Below are 18,357 nucleotides of genomic sequence, written 5' to 3'. Positions count from 1 at the left end.
CGGGATCCTTGATAAGAATTGCCACCTTGCATATTTTGGCCAAATTTCAACTACTACCTCATGTGTATCATATTTTGCAGCATGCAGTCTGGTATTGTAATGTTGGGGAAGAATAAGGTGTTTGTACATTGTAAGAAAGGACACATCATTTAACAATTTTCACAAAAAGAATTACCCGGTAGACATTACCAAGTCATGAATAGCCTTATGAGACAACAATAACAATAGTTTGATTTAATTAAAACATTAGGCAAAAGAATTTCACAAGTGGAAGGCTGAATCCAGTATTATTGTACTATTTAAAACAATCCCTACAACCTATACACCTGTTTTACAGTAAAAAAGAAATAAGACTTTTTTCAGTTTACTAAAAAATCTTAATGGCTGTGTTTTGGATAATGCCTAGAATTTATATTTTTCACGTTGAACATTTTACAGTTTACAAAAAGTTTGCTCTAACTTACAAATGCCTGATTTCTGATTTACATACACTGCTCAAAAAAAAAGGGAACACTAAGATAACACATCCTAGATCTGAATGAACTAATCGTATGAAATACTTTCGTCTTTACATAGTTGAATGTGCTGACAACAAAATCACCCAAAAATTATCAATGGAAATCAAAAATTTATCAACCCATGGAGGTCTGGATATGGAGTCACACTCAAAATCAAAGTGGAAAACCACACTACAGGCTGAACCAACTTTGATGTAATGTCCTTAAGACAAGTCAAAATGAGGCTCAATAGAGTATGTGGCCTCTATTTGCCAGTATGACCTCCCTACAACGCCTGGGCATGCTCCTGATGAGGTGGCGGATGGTCTCCTGAGGAATGTCCTCCCAGACCTAGACTAAAGCATCCACCAACTCCTGGACAGTCTGTGGTGCAACGTGGCATTGGTGGATGGAGCGAGACATGATGTCCCAGATGTGCTCAGTTGGATTCAGGTCTGGGGAACAGGCGGGCTAGTCCATAGCATCAATGCCTTCCTCTTGCAGTAACTGCTGACGCACTCCAGCCACATGAGGTCTAGCATTGTCTTACATTAGGAGAAACCCAGGGCCAACCGCCCCAGCATAAGGTCTCACAAGGGGTCTGAGGATCTCATCTCGGTACCTAATGGCAGTCAGGCTACCTCTGGCAAGCACATGGAGGGCTGTGCGGCCCCCCAAAGAAATGCCCCCCCCACACCATTACTGACCCACCGCCAAACCGGTAAAGCTGGAGGATGTTGCAGGCAGCGGAACATTCTCCACGGCGTCTTCAGACTCTGTCACGTCTGTCACATGTGCTCAGTGTGAACCTGCACGGTGTTGGGTTGTAAGCACAACCCCCACCTGTGGACATAGAGTCCTCATACCACCCTCATGGAGTCTTTTTCTGACTGTTTGAGTGGGTGGACACATGCACATTTGTGGCCTGCTGGAGTTCATTTTGCAGGGCTCTGGCAGTGGTCCTCCTTGCGCAAAGGTGAAGGTAGCGGTCCTGCTGCTGAGTTGTGCCCTCCTACGGCCTCCTCCATGTCTCCTGATGTACTGGCCTGTCTCCTGGTAGCGCCTCCATGCTCTGGACACTATGCTGACAGACACAGCAAACCTTCTTGCCACAGCTCGCCTTGATGTGCCATCCTGGATGAGCTGCACTACCTGAGCCACTTGTGTGGATTGTAGACTCCGTCTCATGCTACCACTAGAGTGAAAGCACTGCCAGCATTCAAAAGGGACCAAAACATCAGCCAGGAAACATAGGAACTGAGAAGTGGTCTGTGGTCACCATCTGCAGAACCACTCCTTTATGGGGGGTGTCTTGGTAATCGCCTATAATTTCCACCTGTTGTCTGTTCCATTTGCACAACAGCATGTGAAATTGATTGTCAATCAGTGTTGCTTCCTCAGTGGACAGTGTGATATCACAGAAGTGTGATTGACTTGGAGTTACATTGTGTTGTTTACGTATTCCCTTTATTTTTTTGAGCAGTGTATATTCCCCTCTTATTTATACTAATACCGTATAAGTCCTGCAGACAAAATGCATATGTTTGGAAAACATTTCAAACATAGTCAATAGTCTACATTTGGTTATATTCATACACATTATATGCAGTCCTGAGAACAAGAGGCACTAACATGCTATTAAATAGATTTGTTTGTATATTTGATGGACTGAAGCAGATCTTCAGTTGTGTGGATGAACTTGTTTTCATTGAAGAATGTGTTTTTAACAGGCTATAAGTAGTGTAATCTCATTAGGTGTTTATTGCTTGCTAGATGTTCATAAACTTTAAGAAATAAAACTGTGCAATCTTGGAAAAGCACTCATGTTTATTCTTAACACTCCACAGTGCTTAGTTTAGGTAGATCAACTAATTCTATTTCCTTACAATATGATTAGTAAAAAGGCTTTTAGATATATGAAGAACCATGAATGAAGAATCACATAACAAAGCAACCGTAGTCTGTCCCTGGACATCTTATTCCCTATCCAGAGAATAGGGAATAAGATGTCTGATTGGAAGGGACCCCATTCAATCAGACATCCACAAATTTTTGGAGGCACCTTGGCATTCAGAACGCTGGGTTTGGGTGTCCGTTGTTGTGACATCCCTTCACGCCCCCCCCCCCCCCCCATTCATCTCTATGGGAGGGGGCGTCACGACGACGGACACCCGATCCCAGCATTCTGAACAAAAATGTGCTACCCAGAGATTGTGGGGGTTCCAGTGGCCAGACCCCCCTGCTATCAGACCTCTTATCCCTTATCCTTTGGATAGGGGATAAGATGTCCGGAGGCGGAGTATCTCTGGCATTCCATGTTCGTAAAAAACATTGCCCTGAAAATCTTGTATTGAAGACAACTCTAGTTAGATCTTTTCTATTGGAATCTTGGGTCTCATTTCTGTACATTCACATTCTTCTTTGATATGCTGGTACAATTCAGTCTGTCTCTTGAGCGCTTTCTCTTGACAAGTAGGACAGCATGCAGTGAGGCCATCCTCATGACACCTCAAACAGGATAGGACCAGCTGGCAGCAATGTGGAGTAGAACATAACTTGTACTTGTCCCATGCAGTGCCACAGTAACGACAGGCTAAACAAAGAAAATTCAAGATGAATGAAAAGGACAATAAAAATAACAGACAAGATTCAGGTCTGTTTTAAATAGAATGTCAGCTGTATTCTGTCGGGGAATATCTTTGACGCTACGGCCTAATATGTAGGTGACATCATCTCCCTAAGGCCTCCATTTGGTCAGAAGATATACAGTGGTCCCTTAACATACAATATTAATTGGTTCCAGAAGGACCATTGTATGTTGAAACCATTGTATGTTGAGTACAAAAGTCTATGAAAAACTGGTAATTGGTTTCCGGGACGACCATTGTATGTTGAGTGTGTGTAGGTCCATACAATTAAAGTGATCCCAACTTCCATAGGTTTGATTTTGTTTTACTTCTGTTCGAAAATTATAACTGTATGCACGAAAATTAGAATGTTTAAAAATGTCCTGATTTAACCCCTTAAGGAACCGACCCATTTTTTACCTCTATGACCAGGCTCTTTTTTTTAAACATTTTTTTTTAAAAGGTAATAACTTTAGAATGCTTTTTCTGAGCAGAGCGATTCTGAGATTGTTTTTTCGTGACATATTGTACTTTATATAAGTGGTGCATTTTTGTTGACACATGAAGCATTTTTTGTGAAAACCTTCAAAATATTGTGAAAAACTGGAAAATTTCTGGCATTTTTTTAATTTTTTTTTTATGGTGTACACTGTGCGGTAAAAGTGATGTTATATTTATTCTGTGGGTCAGTACGATTATGGCGATACCCATTTTATATAGCTTTCTATGTTCTTTTTCCTTTTCTGAGCAAAATTATTTTTCTGCCATTCATTTTTCAACGGCCGTAACTTTTTTATTTTTCGTCCGACGCCACTGAGTAAGGGCTTATTTTTTTGCGGGATGAGCTCTACTTTTTATTGGTATCATTTTTGTGCTACGCGCTACCTTTTGATCTTTTTTATTCCGCTATTTGTACCAAAATTGGCGAATTTTGAGCTTTTTTTGATGTTTTTTTTTACGGCGTTCACCATGCGTGATAATTTACATTATAGTTTTATAGTACCCCTCATTCCGGACGTGGCAATACCTATTATGTATATGATTTGTGTTTTTGATCTTTTTTGGTGATAATACAGGGCTTTTATTGGGAAAGGGGCATTTTATTTTTTTTTTTACACTTCAAACTTTTATTGAAGAACTTTTTATTTTATTTTTTACACTTTTTACAGGTTATACTATGCTGCAATACATTTGTACTGCAGCACAGTATAACCTGATGATCTGCAGACACTACAGCTTGTGCGATCCAGCCTCTGGCTGGATCTCACAGGCTTCCGTAGCAGGCATACAGGAGGTCATGATCTGACCTCCTGCTGCCATAGCAACCAACGGCGACCCCCGATTGTATCGCCGCGGCGCCGTTGGAGAACAGGGGGAGAGCCCCTGTCAACACCATAGATGCCATGATCAGGATTGATCACGGCATCTATGGGGTTAATGCTGCCGGGACCGGCGCGATCGAGGCTCCGGCGGGACTCCGGCTGTGATTGACAGCCAGTTTCCGTCGCCGATCTCCTGCGCTGCCCACGGCAGTGCAGGAGATCGCTATGACATATGCATACGTCCAATTGCGCAAACGTGTCGGATGATTGGATTTTTTTTTTAAAGTTAATAAATGTCATTAAACTTCTTCAGTAATAAAAAATATGAATCACCCCCCTTTTCCCAATAAAAAAAAAATATATGTAAACAAAAATAAAAACAAAACATATGTGGTACGGTCGTGTGCGTAAAAATCTGAACTATAAAAATATAACGTTAATTAAACAGCATGATCAATTGCGTACATGTAAAAAAAAATCCAAAAAGTACAAAATTGCGTTTTTTTGTATAAAAAGTGATCAAAAAGTCCTATTAACCCCTTAGGGACTATTTTCGCCTTAAGGACACACTTTTTGCAATTCTGACCACTCTCACTTTATGCATCAATAACTCTGGGATGCTTTTACCTTTTATTTTGATTCCAAGACAGTTTTTTCGTGACATATTCTACTTTAAACATAGTGGTACATTTTCGTCGTTACTTGCAGGATTTCTTGGTGAAAAATCCCAAAATGTCATGAAAATTTAGCTTTTTTTTAACTTTAAAACTCTGCTTGCAAGGAAAATGGATATTCCAAATAAATTATATATTGATTCACAAATACAATATGTCTACTTTATGTTGGCATCATAAAGTTGGCATGTTTTTACTTTTTGAAGACATTAGAGGGCTTCAAAGTATAGCAGCAATTTTCTAAAAATTTCACGAAAATTTCAAAATCTGAATTTTTCTGGGACCAGTTAAAGGGGTTATCCAGGCAAAAACTTTTTTACATATATCAACTGGCTCCAGAAAGTTAAACAGATTTGTAAATGACTTCTATTAAAAAATCTTAATCCTTCCAGTACTTATGAGCTTCTGAAGTTAAGGTTGTTCTTTGCTCTCTGTGCTCTCTGATGACACGTGTCTCGGGAACCGCCCAGTTTAGAAGAGGTTTGCTATGGGGATTTGCTTCTAAACTGGACGTTTCCCGAGACAGGTGTCATCAGAGAGGACTTAGACAGAAAAGAAGCTCATAAGTACTGAAAGGATTAAGATTTTTTAATAGAAGTAATTTACAAATCTGTTTAACTTTCTGGAGCCAGTTGATATATAAAAAAGTTTTTGCCTGGATAACCCCTTTAAGTTAAAATTTGGCCCCGAAGGGATTCATGACCTACCTGATTTTATACAGGTGTTCATCCGCAGCATCACTTCAGGCGGGGGACATGCCGCATTATCAGCATAATGCAAACATTTCCGAATGGCCTCGAACCAGGGGGGTCATGGCCATACTGTAGAGCGGGGTCTGGTAGAGGATGTCCCCACTCCAGTATTGCCTGACCTATGTTTTTTAACTAGGCCCATATGCAACACAAGTCCCCGAAAGGTCCTCATTTTGGCTGCATCAACTGGGAACCAGCCACTGGGCCTAGCTAGAAAGGAGCCCGGGTTTGCAGTGACAAACTGTTGGGCGTACAGATTCGTCTGCTCAACCATAAGATTGACAAAGTTATCACTGAAAAAAATTTAAAAAAGTCAATTTCAGTGAACCCAATGATGCCAATCTTGATTTCTGAGTCGCTAACAAACTCAGGAATCAAGGGCTCATGGTCCGCTGGCTCAGTCCAGACAAGTTCACCGGTACCAGACACCAGTAAACTTGGCTGGGGGGGCTTGACTAGTATGAGCACCAGAGGGACTAATACTAGCATGGGGCACAGGGTCAGGAGTAGAGGAGAAGATGATGAGGAGGAGGACGAGGAAGAAATAAGGAAGGTGGGGTCTTCCTCATCCTCACTGGCGCTTTCAGTGTCGGAGGCAAGTAAGGCATACGCTTCCTCCGATGAAAACGCCCTGCGGGCCATTTCCCTACTCTGATGGGGGCGAGGGTGTTTGTGTATGTCTGGGGTAAAACTTTATTGGAGTATATGCGGTGTGTAGTGTGGTGCTTGACTACCTGCCCTACCCCAATCCACCATCTAACTGAACAAAAAAAAAAAATTTAAAAATAAAAAGCATTTACCTGGTGTGCGCACTGATTAGCGCTTGGTGGCGCCAGGAGGCACAGAAGTCTGTGGGGGGGGGGGGGGGGGGGGGGTTTAGGCTATATGCAATATGTGATTGCATTTATCCCCGTTCATCTGAAGGAGGAGTGGCTTATAAACTAACTTTACCATCTCAATATGAAGATTATATAAAGCCAGTTCTGCTCATCTACATGATACAATTCCATCCACGTTATAAGGAGGTAACTTAATTAAATAAGAAACCTGTGTATCTTACCAAGAGAATGCATAGTTGCTGTTCTGGATAAAGGAAAGATGGCTGCCTGGGGTTCATGGAAACGCCTGTACTCATAACCAGTCATCAGAGAAGAGAGGACTATGGGAAAATATTTTCTCCCTGACTCTTCATGACTCCGCCCCTTCAGGTAGCTTCTAAGAACTTCTGTGAGGAATCTTGTGATGCCTTTGTGATGGAATCTCTGTGATGCCTCCAGTGTCTCCTTTACACATGCTTTTAACTCGTCCTTATCTTAAAGGGGTATTCCAGGAAAAAACTTTTTTTTATATATGAACTGGTTCCAGAAAGTTAAACAGATTTGTAAATTACTTCTAATAAAAAATCTTAATCCTTTCAGTACTTAAGAGCTTCTGAAGTTAAGGTTGTTCTTTTCTGTCTAAGTCCTCTCTGATGACACGTGTCTCGGGAAACGCCCAGTTTAAAAGCAAATTCCCATAGCAAACCTCTTCTAAACTGGGCGGTTCCCGAGACACGTGTCACTGCGCAGTCACGCCCGTGCGCAGCGACGCACCTGACGTCACGGCGTAGCGGCGTCTATGCAGTGTACTAGGCCGGAGCCTGCCCGGAGTGGAGAAGATGACCGCCGGAGAAGGACAGCCCGGACCGGTTCACTCTTCACCCGGAACGCCCCCGGACACTACAGGAAGGAAGGAAGGATGGCCCGGACCACCCCCATTACGGGTAAGTTTAATTTTTTTATTGACTCGGAGGGTGGGGGAGGGGCCCGACCGGTATAGCGGTATGGGCAAAAATCCATACCGGCATACCGCCCAGCATCACGGTGGGGGGTGCGACGCGGTGCTGCGGGTCGGGGGGGTGGCGGTCGCGGTGCGGCGGGTCGGGGGGTGGCGGTCGCGGTGAGGTGGGGGCGGTGCGGGGGGCGGGGCATTATCGGCTTATCGGCAAGGTAATTGCCGATACGATAATGCCCAAAATCGTGATTATCGGCCAATAATATCGGCCATACTGATAATCGGTCAATCCCTAACCTAAACTTCAGAACCTCATAAGTACTGAAAGGATTAAGATTTTTAATAGAAGTAATTTACAAATCTGTTTAACTTTCTGGAGCCAGTTGATATATAAAAAAAAGTATTTTTCCTGGATAACCCCTTTAAGCATCCACCTCAACAAATATAATGTCATCCAATGATGATCTGTGGGTGTTGACTATGTAGATCAGGGTCTAGTCACATGACATGACAGCTAAACATGAATTCACTATACAGTAGTAGCTATATAGATATGAATGTCATGTGACTATATTATGGCCACTATAAACGTCTTTGTCTTTAATCCAGTATAATAATCATGGATTACCTTCTCAGCCATCTCAAATAGATGACTTGAGATAGACAAATACTATTCACAACAGACAAATAAAACTCAAGTGTTATCTACACACACATGTAACCAGACTATAAGTTAAGTCACAGTCACTTCGTATGCCTAAGCTAAATCAATCAGTACTGTAGTATTATAAAATGATAACATAGCATAGCCATACCAATGGATACTAACTACCTTATATAAGAAGTATAAGACACAAAACTTTAAATATATTCTCTATACCTACACATTTCAATGCAAGTTGGTATGAGAAACGTTCAGACCACCCCATTGGAGTCATAAAATTATAGACAATGGGTTTCATTATCACACCGGTTCACTCAGGTACTGGAGACCTATTGTCTTATGTTTGTCCCCAGTACACATCCTGTTTATCTCAAATATGCTACACTTTATGGCCTTGTTTTGACACTTTATATGAGCAGTGGATTTAAACTGAATCAGTTTGATTCAAGATGAAAGCAATGCACCATATTGTACCTCTCATATCACAATTCTGATTTTAATCGGTACAAAATAGCACAAAAATTTGCTGCTAAGAGCTGCAGACACCATCGGATAGTTGTTAGGATATAAAAGCAAACTGTACCTTTCCTGGAGCTGATGGTGGTTGCCAAACATATAAAAAAAAATCACCTTTGAGAAATTAAAATGTAATTTTATATCTGCAGCTTAAAGCAGGAAATACAGCTGACAAATTCCCTTTAAGGGTAGGGTCACACATAACAGATCCGCAGCGTATTTTATGCTGCGGATCCCCCGGTGACACAACCCATAGTGTGCCTCCAGCTGTTGCCAACCCCCACCCTTGCCAGCTCGCAGCGGCAATCCATTGCTCCGAGCAGCCACACAGGGGCCTGCGAGTTGCCGAGTGGAGTAGCCGCGATATCATGGAGCAGCCGCGATAACTGAATAGACTGCCCTTGTGCAGTGACTCGCAGGCCCTTGTGTTGCTGCTCGGAGTGGCGGATTGCCGCTGCGAGCAGGCCAAGAGGCGGGGCAACAGCTGGAGGCACACTATGGGTCAGGTCACCGGGGGATCCGCAGCATAAAATACGCTGCGGATCCATTACGTGTGACCCTACCTTAAAAGGGTATTTGAAATTTTGATATTTGAGAGATGCATGGAAGGTGCATGCCTTGAGAGATGCATGGAGGAGAGCTGGAGCACCATTCAGGAGATCACACGGGGTCCCAGCAGTTGGACCCCTGTGATCAGACACCTATCCCCTATCCTTTATAGGGGATGAATTTTGCAAAACTGGATTACTTCTTTAACCTGTTAACTACCATGGACGTCTATACTCGTCCATGTGCCATTAACGGGGTATAGTGCAGGCTCCCGAATCAAAACCGCGTCATACCGGCCGGCTACCAGCTGATTTTTGTAGCCAGGGGCCCGCGTTAATAGCCGACATGGGGCGATCGCCGCGGCCGGCTATTAACCCTTTTGGTCCAGTGTGGTGGAAAATAAATATATCATTAATTAAACCGCACGGTCAATGGAGTACACGCCAAAAAATTCCAAAAATGTATTAATCGTCATGCATGTAGTTATGATTTTTTCCCATAAGTAATACAAAATCAAACCTATATAAGAAGGGTATCATTTTAATTGTATGGACCTACAGAATAAAGATAAGATGTCATTTTTACCGAAAAATGTACTGTGTAGACACGGAAGCCCCAAAATTAACAAAATTTCATTTTTTCTACAATTTTGTTGTACGATTTTTTTTCCCGTTTTGCCGTAGATTTTTGGGTAAAATTACTGATATCTCTACAAAGTGGAATTGGTGGTGCAAAAAAAAAAGCCATCATATGGTTTTTTAGGTGCAAAATTGAAAGGGTTATGATTTTTAAAAGGTAAGGAGGAAAAAACTAAAGTGCAAAAATAGAAAAACCCTTGGTCCATAAGGGGTTAATGAATGTGGCAGACTATCAATTTTTCATATGAACTGATATGGATTGAATTTTTAGCTTTTTTTTTTTAATATAAAGAATATACTCTTGAAAACTAGACACTGAAGCTAGCCAGTAGAAAATGTTACTGTAGTTTTAAAATTTTTTCTAAGGATTCTTATTTTACAGGATATACCACCTATCAAGTCTATAGTGCCTGCCAAATGATGCCCTGACGGAAATAGATCATTGGGAAAATCATTTTGAAAAGGGTCACCAACGATCCGATATCGAGTTGTATTCATATGCCATCAATGTTTATGACAGAAAACTTTTATTCACAATTCTGTCTTATTATGATAGACAATACATATGCTGTTCAACTCAGTACTTACTAGATATGATGTCATCATTAGAAGAAATTGTGAAGCGTCCATCAAACACAAACAGTTTTCCACGGAAAAATCCATCTGGGAATTTTTCTAAATATTTATGAATGCCTCCCTTAAGTTGGCATACTTCTTTGCACACAGCCTATTTTAGAAATAAAAAACAATATAACATGCTTAAATAGAACCTGTAAACTCTCTGGGGATGCCTGTTTTAGTAAATACTTGTATTCCTCATGAAATAGTTCTGGATTATCCCTTCTTGAAGTTCTACACTGCGTGGCTCCTCTGTTATTCTAGCAAGATAAATAGCCAACGGATGTTACCAGTTGGAGGCATGTCCTCATACAGTGGAAGGAGACTCTCCCAAATTATAACACTCAGTTTAACGGAATTCTGTAGTGGAATATAACATCCTCTATCCGAAGGATAGGAGATAAGTTATAGATCGCATGGGGTCTGACCGCTGGGACACCCGCGATCTCCTGTACGGGGCCGCAGTAGTCCGCAGGAAGCGCCATGCCGATGCCAGCAGGAAGCTGCGGCAGACACGCCCCCTCCATGTATCTCTATGGGATACATGGAGGGGACGGAACACTCCCTTCCTGTGGACTGCCGCGGCCCCGTACAGGAGATCGCAGGGGGTCCCAGCGGTTGCACCCCCAGCGATATATAACTTATGCCCTAGCCTTCGGATAGAGGATAACATATTCCACTACAGTGTTCCTTTAGTCATACATTTCTAGTAAGGCTATGTTCACACTGTTTTTTCAGTGATAATTTTACAGAGCTGTAGCTGTAATATACTGCTTTTATAAAGGGTAAGGATTAAAATACCTGCCTTCACAAGTAAGAGCATAGCGGCAGAACAAACAGTTTTCCAGTTGCTTCCCTTCATACCCCATCAGCAGACTACAAGTGCTGGCTGGATTATATGAATGGAGTCAACCCATGATTGGTGAATTCTCTGGTCTTTTAATAAGTTCACCAATCAAAAGAAGAAAAAAAAACATGTTAAAAAATGCAACATAATTGTACAGCAATGGGGAAAATTTACTAAGACATATGAATACTGTGTAAAAACAAATCTTTATCACATAGGTTTATGATGTTTGATAAAGTTGGTGTATCTTTAGATGCACCACCTATTTACTGGCAAACTTGTGCAGTGACCGACTACTGCATTTCGGCCGCATGTGGCCGACAGCTAATGTGTTTTCACTCTTGCGTGTCAAGCCACGACTATTTGACACAAGGACATGCCCTTTCCCAATGAGGCAGGCCCCCTTGTTGAGTGAGGTGCAAAAGTGCTTAAAAAGTGTCTACAATACATAAATGTGGTACAAGTGATTGAAGCCAGCTTTTTTTTCCTGCAAATTACGTTTGAATACTAGCATATTTCAAATAGTAAATATGCCCCAATGTTGGACTTTTCATTCCTAGCAACAATAAAAAAAATGTGCGTATATATATATATATATATATATATATATATATATATACACACATACACACACACACACACACACACACACATATTATATATATATATATATATATATACACACACACATACATATATATATATATATATATATATATATATATATATATATATATACACACACACACACACATACATATATATATATATATACACACACACACACACACACGTATATGTACATATATGAAGTGAATAAAAGCTAGAGCTAGGAAAAATTCCAGAAAATTTTACTATCACCTTTGACCTGAGATAAGCAGAACCACGTTCACAGCGAATTCCTCCGGTACAGTACATTAACACAGTTTTATCTTTAAATAAGTCCAGATTTTGATCAACATAGTTTGGGAAGTAGCTAAATTTCCTGATGTTTGGAGCTAGGCAGTTCTGAAACTTTCCCTGAAAAGGAACACAAATAATATTACATTCATCTTTAATTATGACTGCAAGAAACTAAACATTTATTTACATGAGATTCCACAATAAAAAAAATAAACAAACTGCTATGTTACTCAGTACCTAATCCTGATGTACATATAATTTATATGTCTCTACCACCGATATTTCACTGCTCAATGTCTTTTCCATCTTCTCAAAGGGAGGGGGGGGGTCCCTCTCTTGCCTGCACTCCCCTTCCCTTACTCTGCTGACTCACTGCTGGAAGGAAGCCTGGCACCCCTGCTCTGTAACCCTTTCCTCTCTGGTTTTATACTGTACACACACAAACACACACAATGATTATTGGAGATTGCCTGTCCTCTGCCAAAGACAATATGGTAAGTGTATAACTTACATCTTCCTAAATTAGTGCAAAGGTTTAGTGCTAAAAATACAGTGTTATTTTATGCATACATTTTAGGATATGCTTCTATGTCATTCATGTGTACCATCCTTTGCAATTCCTGTAATGCTGGGACTTGTAGTTATGGAATAGTTTGGGGTACAGTGTTTGAATAACTCTTTTTTGCAGCAGTGTTGTCTTCAGTTTTGGGCCTACAGCTTTTTGAAAAACTACTACATGCCCAGACATTCTTTGACTGTCCAGGCATGTTTGGAGTTGTAGTTTTGCAACAGCTGCAGGCAAATGTTTGGTAAAACTGTGTTAGGGTGGGTTCATACTACGTTTTCTCCCATACGGGAGCGCATACGGCAGGGGGGAGCTAAAACGTCGCGCTCCCGTATGCCTTCGTATGCGCTACCGTATGTCATTCATTTCAATGAGCCGGCCGGAGTGAAACTAATTTTTGCGCCGTATGCGCTTTTACAACCGGACCTAAAACCGTGGTTGACCACAGGGGATAGCAGTCTTCATTCACTACATTTTCTGTGGTGTTTCCTTCCATCACATTACTTTTCCATTTTGGCACATTAAATGGTTTGCCTAGCAAGATGTCCTTGATCTAAAGAAGACACTGTGCTGCTTTGTGATGGAGTATTCTTATTTTGGGGGTGTCTGTACTGTTTTTGACTTTTGACTTTTTTTTTTTAGCAACTGTTGTAGGATTCTCAATGCAGATAGAAGAAACAAAAGCGGACAGCAACTCACTTATCCACAGTATCTTTATTAACAAGGCTGGGTGCATACAGCTGGTGCGTTCCAATAGAGCGACGTTTCGCGGTATACGCTTCTTCCGGCTCACTCCAGCTTTCTACTGCCTTTGGGACTGAGCACCGCTTACGGATTCTAGGCTCAGGGCAGTAACGCATCCATAGGGGGAGTGGCAGAATTAGGTTGGACTTAAGAGAGGTAGTGCCAGCACTTACACCTTCTCTGTGACTTTATGTTGTAGGATTCTATTTATCGTCCAACAAACTGGTGTCCAGTTCAGTCATCCAATATTCACGACTTGTTTTTTTTCTGTTGAAACTCTCTTCCTTGTTGTTTTAATTAGTTTCTCCAGGTATTCATTCTTTATCCATTCCATTAGTCCAAATGATCTTGTCAGGTTTCCTCTCTTTGATTTTAATTTTTTGTACTTTTCCAGATTATTGGAGAAAGCTACAGCTTCTGATTAAATTAGACTAATTGTTAATTCAATTTTACTTTAGCATAAACCGGTAATGATTTTATTTATATTCTTTTTTGTTCTCAGCCAAGACCAGTTTCAGTATATTACTTGAAGGCTGTAGATGCAGGTTGTCCCACTCCATTTTAAATTCCTTGTTTTCATGAAATTGTGAGGTCTCTCACAAACTCTTAGACCTCTAGGTACATGACCATAGGACACGTAAGATTTCAATGATTTTATAGTCCAGAACAACTGCAATTCTTGCTCAGCCAACCTCTGTGTTTTATGTTCCAAACTCTTGGTGCTCGCCAGTTGTATTTTGTCTTACAGTTCACAAAACGGTGATGTCATTTTTTTTTAGAAGCTCCCTGTCTGTTTTCTCCTTCACTGTTGGAATTGAAAGGGTGTGTGCTGTTCTGCTTTTTTGATATCATATTCTAGACAGGTAATGATTGGTTGAGGTCCAAATTTTGGGATCTCCACATATTGTGAAAATAAAGGGGATTCAGTGCTGGTTTACCTCTGTATCAGCTTCAAAGTGTTTTTTTTTACCTGCCCAGTGGCCCACAGCCACCCAGCTGTGCGAGGAGCTTCAGTACAGTCCTCGTTAAGCGAATAGAGCTGTCCTTCACTGCTGGATGGCTGGGGGCACCACTGTGAAGCTGAAACCAGAGTTAATAATCAGAAGATTTATTTTGTATAAAATTGTCATGAAGCATAATAGTGGTTTTGCAGTATTCTGTGGTAATCACAGCAGTAGTACAGTTCAGGAAATGTAGACTCTTCTATGATAAAAGACTTTACCCTGCATAAATTGGTTCAGCTTTCAGGTGCTCCGGTGGGCTGTAAACTCTCTCTAGGACTGTATCCACCTTTTTCATCCCACCGGAGCACCTGAAAGCTTCGCTCATCTCTAGAGAGGACTGCTGGGAAATGTAATTTAACTAGGGTGTGCAGGAGTAAGGAGAAGAGAGAAAATGTAGCAATGGGAAGGGGAGTACGGTGCATCAGGGATTAGTGAATGGTGCCAGCAACAAGCCACGGAGACTATTAGAGATGAGCGAAGTTACAGTAATTTGTTTCGTCACGAACCTCGCGGCTCTGCGTTTGCTGACTTTAGCCTGCATAAATTAGTTCTGCTTTCAGGAGCTCAGGTGGTCTGGAAAAGGTGGATACAGTGCTAGGAGACTCTCTCCTAGGACTGTATCCACCTTTTCCAGCCCACCGGAGCACCTGAAAGCTGAACTAATTTATGCAGGATAAGTCAGCAACTGCCGAGAAGTTTGTGAGGAATTGAATCACTGTAACTTCGCTCATCTCTATAGAAGATAAGAATGATTGTAATAGCTTAACTTCTTAAGGACACAGGGCGTACCTGTATGCCCTGCGCCTGGTCCCGGTATAAAACGCCGGGTCACACCGTGACCCCACGTCATACAGGGTCGGCCCTGGGCTAATAGCGTGTGGCACCGATCGTTGTGCCGCACGCTATTAATCCTTTAGACGCGGCGTTCAAAGTGGATCGCGGCATCTAAAATGAAAGTAAAAGCTTCCTGGCAGCTCAGTCGGGTTTATCGGGACCATCGCGGTTAAATCGCGAAGTCCCGATCAGTTAGAACGCGAGCAGAGGTCCCCTCACCTGCCTCCGTCACGTCCGACCAGTGATTGATTGCTCCAAGCCTGAGATCCAGGCTTGAGTATTCGACCGCCGATTACACTGATCTTTGCCGTGTCAATGCATGGCAATAATCTGTGTATGAGATCGGTATGTGCAGTGAAATAGCCACCAGGGGGGGCTATAACACTGCAAAAAAAGTGTAAAAAAAAAGTTAATAAAGATCATTTAACACCTTCCCTAATAAAAGTAACAATCACCCCCCTTTTCCCATTTAAAAAAAAAAAACCTGTGTAAATAAAAATAAACATATGTGGTATCGCCGCGTGCAGAAATGTCTGAACTATAAAAATATATTGTTAATTAAACCGCAGGGTCAATGGCGTACGCGCAAAAAAATTCCAGATTTCAAAATAGCGTATTTTTGGTCACTTTTTATATCATGAAAAAATGACTATTAAAGCAATCAAAAAGTCAGATCAATATAAAAATTGTACCGATAAAAATCATGGCTCAAATAATGAGCCCTAATACCGGTGCGTATGCGGAAAAATAAAAAAGTTATAGGAGTCAGAAGATGACAATTTTAAACGTATACATTTTCCTGCATGTAGTTATAATTTTTTTTTTAAGTAATACAAAATGAAACCTATATAAGTAGGGTATCATTTAAATCGTATGGACCTACAGAATAAAGATAAGATGTAATTTTTACCAAAAAATGCACTGCGTAGAAACGGAAGCCCCCAAAATTACATTTTTTTTTACATTTTGTTGCACAATGATTTTTTTTCTGCATTCGCCGTGGATATTTTGGTAAAATTACTAATGTCACTGGAAAGTAGAATTGGTGGTGCAAAAATTAAGCCATAATATGGAATTTTATGTGCAAAATTGAAAGCGTTATGATTTTTAGAAGGTGATGAGGAAAAAATGAAAGTGCAAAAAACGAAAAAACCCTGCATCCTTAAGGGGTTAATAAGCAACTCATTTGGTCATGATAGCAACATCTTAGGTAACACTGAAAATATAATAAATGTACACCATCAACTGAATGAATGTTAAAATATAACACTCCTATAAAAGACAATTGAAGTTGTGCAGATTATCTCTTGACAAACAATGTAATCAGGAAAACAGTTCCATGGACAGATTACTTTTCCAAAGCAATTTTTTTTTTATATTCAGTGTATGGTGGTCACCATAAGTTTAATGGCTATTTTCATTAAATAAACTTTAATAAAAACTTTTGACATGGACAAGGACAATGTTTTTTTTTTTTTTTTGAACGGTACACTTTAGTCAGGGTATGAGTGCTCAGACCCGGACCACATGCTTCTTTCCCCGCTCTGTGTCTGTGAGACCAGGACGGCCCCATAGACTTGCATCATGAGTCTTTCATGGTCATGTGACACAGAGCTGAGAGAGAAAGCACTACTTCTCCTGGCTCATTCTCGTGATTGGTAAGGGTCGGAACACTCAGGACCCAACTGATCAACCGGCCACATGTGACCATTTATAACACTTTTTCGCACATGGATTGTCAAAACAGCAGTATTTTTCAGGCTGCTCTTCTTTACTTACCCTGCACATCATTACAACACAGAACTTGGAGGGAAATGCAGCCCAGGACTATTTTTTGTACATCACAATTGTAAGATATGTATCCATTTTGTTATAGTTAGTTTAAAGGGAACCTATCATTAGGTTAATGCTACCCATTTGAACCACAGGCAGCATGAAACAGGGAAAGAGTCCCTTATTACAATGGTCCATAATTCACTTGTTTTCTTTCCTCCCAGCCGGCCTCGATTAACTCTATTTATGAATACGGTAAGACTGATCAATTAAGGCCGATAGGGCAGGAATAAGCCTTCAGGGACTTCTCAGGTGACTTTAGGATTTGGTCCTAGTTGGTTGCAAAACTATCATTCCTCTGGCATTTGAGGGTGAGTCATAGACTATTAAAATAAGGGAGACTGTTTTATACTGCACATAGTTTGGACAGCATGAAACTAGTAATAGGTTCCCATTAAAAGAATGGTTTACAATTGTTTGCACCAGTCAAAGCTGCAATGGTAACAATATCAACTAAGAAAATTTCATCTGGTTATAAATACATACTATTTTGCTTTCATAAAAGTTGCGGCAGTCCAATAAAATTGTGTCCTTTGTTTCTTGCGAGGCAGACAAATACTGTTCCACTCTTTTATGAAAGTCCTCGGGAGTAAGGTGTGTGGCTAAAACAATCAGAAATAATTGTGAGAATACATACACACAGCATTCTGCAAGTCACTACACTTTGGGTGATGCATGTTCACAAGTTAATTTATTTGTAAACAGTCATATTAAATTTTTTTTTTTTTTTTTACATTGCTTTTATATTAGAACTCAGGGCTGCCATCAGGGAGGTACAGCCAGTACCCTAGTAATGGGCCCGGGCAACTTACAACTGCAACTGTAACCAACATTAGCATCGACCAAGGTTAGCATCCTCTAGTGTCCGTAAAACAGCTAAAGCCGATAGTTCTGTCCCCCACTTGGGTCCCAAACTTCCTGCAACTGCTTTTTCTCCTCCTGATACTTCACAGGAGGGGTGTACACTAAGAAAAATTAACTTTTAAGTACCGTATAT

General features: G+C 40.9%; 1 protein-coding gene across 6 annotated transcripts in view; it reads right to left on the bottom strand.

Annotated features, from left to right (window-relative positions):
- Positions 1 to 233: 233 nt before the first annotated feature.
- TSTD2 (thiosulfate sulfurtransferase like domain containing 2) overlaps positions 234 to 18,357 on the bottom strand; it is a 55,151-nt gene continuing 37,027 nt past the window's right edge. For all 6 annotated transcript variants that reach the window (XM_056518958.1, XM_056518974.1, XM_056518933.1 and 3 more), the window contains 4 exons: positions 17,847 to 17,962; positions 12,339 to 12,497; positions 10,601 to 10,739; positions 234 to 3,090 (listed from right to left, as the gene is read on the bottom strand). In XM_056518958.1, coding sequence (XP_056374933.1) covers positions 2,864 to 3,090; positions 10,601 to 10,739; positions 12,339 to 12,497; positions 17,847 to 17,962 — 641 coding nt within the window. In that variant the 3' untranslated portion in view covers positions 234 to 2,863. The remainder of the gene's footprint in view (positions 3,091 to 10,600; positions 10,740 to 12,338; positions 12,498 to 17,846; positions 17,963 to 18,357) is intronic.

This window comes from Hyla sarda, chromosome 1 (genome assembly GCF_029499605.1).
Source record: "Hyla sarda isolate aHylSar1 chromosome 1, aHylSar1.hap1, whole genome shotgun sequence".
Lineage (NCBI taxonomy): Eukaryota > Metazoa > Chordata > Amphibia > Anura > Hylidae > Hyla > Hyla sarda.
Note: the sequence above shows the minus strand (reverse complement) of the source record. Positions and strands in the feature narration are given on the sequence as shown.